Here is a 6,193-nt window from a genome sequence, read left to right as displayed (position 1 = left end):
TTACTTGCAAGAGGAGCGAATACTAGAGCCGCGGACTTTTTATCAGGCAGAGACGGTGGGGAAAGGGTAGACCTAGCACGGCTAGACCACTTTCTTGGCAGAAGACCTACTAGGAACCACTAACTAGGGGGGCAGATCTTGCAGGAGCCTCTAGCTAGAAGTGGCAGACTTAGTAAGTTTTACTAGCTAGGGCAGCAGTCCTGGCTAAGACTCCTAGTTAGAGTAGCAGAGCTTGCAGAGTGCGTAAGCTACAACAGCAAGCCTCGCAGAGAACACTAGCTGGGCATATCACATGCTGGACCAGCAGGTCCACAAGAGATCACTAACCAGCTAGCACTCGCAGGCATAAGAACATAAGAACATAAGAAAGGAGGAACACTGCAGGAGGCCTGCTGGCCCATACTAGGCAGGTCCTTTACAATTCATCCCACTAACAAAACATTTACCCAACCCAATTTTCAATGCTACCCAAGAAATAAGCTCTGATGTGAAAGTCCCACTCAAATCCAACCCTTCCCACTCATGTACTTATCCAACCTAGATTTGAAACTACCCAAAGTCCTAGCCTCAATAACCCAACTAGGTAGACTGTTCCACTCATCAACTACCCTATTTCCAAACCAATACTTTCCTATGTCCTTTCTAAATCTAAACTTATCTAATTTAAATCCATTACTGCGGGTTCTCTCTTGGAGAGACATCCTCAAGACCTTATTAATATCCCCTTTATTAATACCTATCTTCCACTTATACACTTCGATCAGGTCTCCCCTCATTCTTCGTCTAACAAGTGAATGTAACTTAAGAGTCTTCAATCTTTCTTCATAAGGAAGATTTCTGATGCTATGTATTAATTTAGTCATCCTACGCTGAATGTTTTCTAACGAATTTATGTCCATTTTGTAATACGGAGACCAGAACTGAGCTGCATAATCAAGGTGAGGCCTTACTAATGATGTATAAAGCTGCAGTATGACCTCTGGACTTCTGTTGCTTACACTTCTTGATATAAATCCCAGTAATCTATTTGCCTTATTACGTACGCTTAGGCATTGCTGTCTTGGTTTAAGGTTGCTGCTCACCATAACCCCCAAGTCCTTTTCGCAATCTGTATGGCTAAGTTCTACATCATTTAATTTATAAGTACTAGGGTTATGGGCACTCCCAAGCTTCAGAACCTTGCACTTATCTACATTGAACTGCATCTGCCACTTTTCTGACCAAGAATAGAGTTTGTTTAAGTCCTCCTGAAGTTCCCTAACATCTACGTTTGAATCAATTATCCTACCTATCTTTGTGTCATCGGCGAATTTGCTCATATCACTAGTAATTCCCTCATCAAGATCATTGATATATATTATAAACAACAACGGGCCCAAGACTGATCCCTGTGGAACGCCACTTGTTACAGATCCCCACTCGGATTTAACCCCATTTATGGACACTCTCTGCTTCCTGTCAGTGAGCCATGACTCGATCCACGAGAGCACTTTTCCCCCAATGCCATGGGCTGCCACTTTCTTTAACAGTCTATGGTGCGGAACTCTATCAAAAGCCTTACTAAAATCTAAGTAAATAATATCAAATTCTTTATTGTGGTCAACAGCCTCAAAAGCTTTACTGAAGAAAGTTAATAAATTAGTTAGACAAGACCGGCCTCTTGTGAATCCATGCTGAGTATCATTAATCAAGCTATGCTTATCGAGATGGCTTCTTATAATCTCAGCTATAATTGACTCTAGTAATTTGCCTACAATTGAGGTCAGGCTTATTGGGCGGTAATTTGACGGTAACGACTTGTCCCCTGTTTTAAAAATAGGAGTTACATTAGCCATCTTCCACATATCAGACACTACACCTGTTTGAAGAGATAAATTAAAAATATTAGTTAATGGTTCACAGAGTTCCATTTTGCATTCCTTAAGAACCCTTGAAAAAACCTCATCAGGACCCGGCGACTTATTTTGCTTCAGTCTGTCTATCTGCCTCACAACCATCTCACTAGTGACTGTGATGTTACATAATTTATCTTCTTCTAGCCCACTGTAAAAATTAATTACTGGAATATTGTTAGTGTCTTCCTGTGTAAAAACTGAGAGAAAATAATTATTTAAAATCAAGCACATTTCATTCTCATTGTCAGTAAGGTGCCCATAGTTATTTTTAAGGGGACCTATCTTATCTCTAACTTTTGTTCTATAGACCTGGAAAAAACTTTTTGGGTTAGTTTTAGAATCCCTAGCAACTTTAATTTCATAGTCCCTTTTAGCTTTTCTTATCCCCTTTTTAATGTCCCTCTTAATGTCAATATACTGATTCATAAGATGACCCTCACCTCTTTTGATACGCCTATAAATTCCTTTCTTATGCCCTAGTAGATATTTGAGCCTATTATTCATCCATTTTGGGTCATTTCTATTTGATCTAATTTCTTTATATGGGATAAACGCTCTTTGAGCAGCATGTATAGTGTTCAGAAAACTGTCATATTGATAGCTCTCTTCGTTACCCCAGTCAACAGATGATAAGTGTTCTTTAAGCCCATCGTAATCTGCTAAGCGAAAATCTGGGACTGTTACTGAGTTATCGCTACTATCGTACTTCCATTCAATGCTAAATGTAATTGATTTGTGGTCGCTAGCACCCAGTTCCTCTGAAATTTCTAAATTATTAACAAGGGATTCATTGTTTGCCATAACTAAGTCAAGCAGGTTATTTCCCCTTGTAGGTTCTGTCACAAACTGCTTCAAAAAACAATCCTGAAATACTTCTAAGAAGTCATACGATTCTAAATTACCAGTCAAGAAATTCCAATCAACATGACTAAAGTTAAAGTCTCCTAGAATTACTACATTATCGTGCCTTGTGGCCTTAACAATTTCCTCCCATAGTAGTTTCCCTTGGTCCCTATCTAAGTTAGGGGGACGGTATATCACTCCTAAAATCAGTTTTTCATGCCCCTCTGAAAATTCTATCCAAACAGACTCTGTATGTGTTACTTCAGACTTAATACCCGTTTTTATGCAACAGTTCAAGCGATCTCGGACGTACAATGCCACCCCACCCCCCCTCCCAATACTTCTATCTTCTTGGAACAATTTAAAACCCTGAATATGACATTCCGCAGGCATGTCCCGACTTTTTGAATTAAACCACGTCTCAGTTAAGGCAAATACATCAATGTTACCTACACTAGCAACTAATCTCAACTCGTCCATCTTATTCCTAGCACTACGGCAATTAGCATAATAAACATTGAAAGACTCTCCTTTCTCTTTACCCTTCCTGCTCATTTCTATTTTTCTACTAAACCTATTACCGTCTTTATCACCCAAGGTCCCTGGCTTTTCAATATCTATCTCGTTCTTATTATTACTAGTTCCCCTAGAACTCGTAATATTACTACACTGGGACTTCACTGTTTTCCTGCCAAAACCCATACCACTAACTATTCCTAGTTTAAAGTCCTAACTGCTCCCTCCACTGCAGTTGCCAGTGCTCCCACCCCACACCTAGATAAGTGAACCCCATCCCTAGCATACATGTCATTTCTGCCATAGAAGAGGTCCCAGTTGTCAATGAATGTTACCGCATTTTCCTTACAGTATTTGTCCAGCCAGCAATTGACACCAATTGCCCTGGACAACCATTCACTTCCAACTCCCCTCCTTGGCAAAATACCACATATGAGAGGGTTCCCACCCTTACTTCTAATTATTTCTATTGCTGACCTATACCTGCTAATCAGGTCCTCCCTCCTACGTCTGCCAACATCGTTGCCTCCAGCACTGAGACAGATAATAGGATTGCTCCCATTACCTCTCATGATGTCATCCAGACGGCTAACAATATCCTCCATCCCAGCCCCAGGAAAGCAAACTCTCTGTCTCCTACTCCTGTCCTTCAAGCAGAACGCCCTATCCATATACCTAACTTGGCTATCCCCAACAACAACAATATTCTTACCTTCCTTAATGTCTTTCGTCGTGTCGTTCCCAGTAGTCAACTCACATTCGTCGGGTAGCACTGAGAATGTATTGGATGTTTCCACAACAGTTTCCACGGCAGTCTCTTTCTTCTTCATCGTTTCTACCTTTCCATTCGTCTTCTTGATCGTCAACTTCTTTCCCTGCTGTCCAGCCACTGACCAGTTTCCCTTCTTGACCTGAGGACTCAAAACAGGAGGACTACTACGAATCTTCTTGTTCTCCTCGGTCAATCGCCGAATTTCCAAATTCGCCAACCTCAATTCTTCCTTAAGCTGTTGGTAAAGTTGCTCGATGGAGGGCATCTTGCTTCAATTCTAGAGAGCGCGCAAACAGGTCTTCACAGAGCCAAGTACACGTCAACACTGCGCAAATGCCAACTCAATCAGGAGCTACTGCGCAGCACGTCCGCACGGCCCCTGACTGCAGTATGTAAATTAGAGTTCTGGTTTAGGGGAAGCCTTCTTTGAAGAACTTAAGATAGAGAGAGAGAGTGAGTGAGTTTAGTGTGACGAAGCATGTTGACGCTAGTCGTATTAAATACTACAAAGAATGGAGACTGTGGAATCCCCGTTGGGCCAGAGGCGGTCCAACAGGCTTGAGAACTTCACAGGTAAGGTGCTACCCTCGCGAGGTATAGCAATAAATAGACTGGCAATATAAAGAACTATGTAAATGCATGACGCAAGTTCGTGTCCAGAACCTGAATGTCTGTACGCACTTTCTGCACGTTACATACACACACTCCAAGCGTTACATCACGTACGCATTCTGAGTGTCACATCACTAGAATAATTCAATGCAGTGTGGGAATTCACAATGCGTTCATTAAAATCTTTGAACTCCATTAATCACAATAATAAGTGCCCCAGAACACTTAACCTTTGTTTTTCTCCACAGTTCTAAGCCGGACCCCAACACGTCTGTAAGTTCTATCACTGAGAATGTCTGGAGACAGTGCGGGGTAGCAAAACTAGAAGAGCTCTTGGTATGTGTGCCTCCTGGCTATGTCTTCACCCTCTCCCTCTTCTCCTCCTTCTTCCACCTCTTCAAACTCGTCCTCTTCCACTTGGTCGCTCTCCTCCTTGAGGGCGTCAGGGCCTGGGATGGAGGAGGGGGCACCAGGCAGAGGGGACGAAGAGCTGCCGTCAAAGAACATGTCTTGACTGGAGGACTGGTTGCCCACACTGTATGTATCGTCCTCTTCACTCACAACGGAGAAAGAAGACGAAGAATGTTTCTTCATGCCTGAGTGCTGGTGTCCCTCGCTAAAGAAAGAGCTAGCGGCCATCATGGCGTGTGAGAGGTGTCCCGGAGAGGTGGAAGAGGAGGCGTGCTCCCCTGGGGCGTGTGGGCGTGGGGAGAGAGACTGCTGGAGGGAGAGAAGAGTGGGAGGGAGCAGCATGTGTGGGGGCGGGTGTTGCAGGTGGGCGTCGCTCTCCGAGAAGGACAGGTGTCAGAACATCTGTTGGTAGGAGATCTGTGAGCTGTTGCCTTCCTCAGGGCTCATGGCTGAGGGCGGGACGGTGGGCGTGTCTGGGTAGTCTCCCGCTGACCCCTCGCCCTGCTGACCCTCGCTCAGCCCGCCTTCACCGCCGCCCCCAGACAGAGCTTTCGGGTCTTTGGAAACCATTTGTCGCCGCCATTTCGCCCGAGCATTTTGAAACCACACCTGAAAAATAACAAAATATTAATGTGTGTGAGTAGAAGAAACTATGAACTAGTGTAGCTAAAGCGACCACTGTAGCAAATCTTGCAAGTGCGTAATATATATGGGAATGGTTGAGTGATTATAGAACCTGTCTAGCGTGCGCCTGTAGGCCTACTGCAGTGCTCCTCTAGTACCATGATATAATAACCATTTTCAAGAAGAGAGAAATGCAACTAAATTTAAAAAAAAAAAATATCTAAGAAAACAGCTGATTTTTTTTTATTAAATCTTCATATGAATTTTTTTCACACATTAAAAAAATAAAATCTTGATTCCAATATGGATTTTTTTTTGGGGACTGTTGCGCAAGAAAACAGATGGTACAGTTTGTTATTGTCAGGAACTTCACGACTAAATAAGCTTATGTGATCTAAGCTTTTGTACATGAGGACCGACCAAGCTCCCAGGACCGAAACGTTTCAAATATACGTACACGTCCAAAAGTGAATGCATATGGAGTCTTGTTTTTCATCTACTAGTTGCTGTCAGTCGTGCA

At 42.9% G+C, this 6,193-nt stretch overlaps 1 protein-coding gene across 2 annotated transcripts in view; it reads right to left on the bottom strand.

The window, feature by feature from the left end:
* Positions 1 to 4,408: 4,408 nt before the first annotated feature.
* Positions 4,409 to 6,193, bottom strand: part of LOC128687748 (LIM/homeobox protein Lhx9) — a 573,843-nt gene continuing 572,058 nt past the window's right edge. For both annotated transcript variants that reach the window (XM_053775324.2, XM_053775328.2), the window contains exon 7: positions 4,409 to 5,658. In XM_053775324.2, coding sequence (XP_053631299.1) covers positions 5,443 to 5,658 — 216 coding nt within the window. In that variant the 3' untranslated portion in view covers positions 4,409 to 5,442. The remainder of the gene's footprint in view (positions 5,659 to 6,193) is intronic.

This window comes from Cherax quadricarinatus, chromosome 1 (assembly GCF_038502225.1).
Source record: "Cherax quadricarinatus isolate ZL_2023a chromosome 1, ASM3850222v1, whole genome shotgun sequence".
In the NCBI taxonomy this organism is placed as follows: Eukaryota; Metazoa; Arthropoda; class Malacostraca; order Decapoda; family Parastacidae; genus Cherax; species Cherax quadricarinatus.
This window is presented reverse-complemented; position numbering and strand designations above follow the sequence as displayed.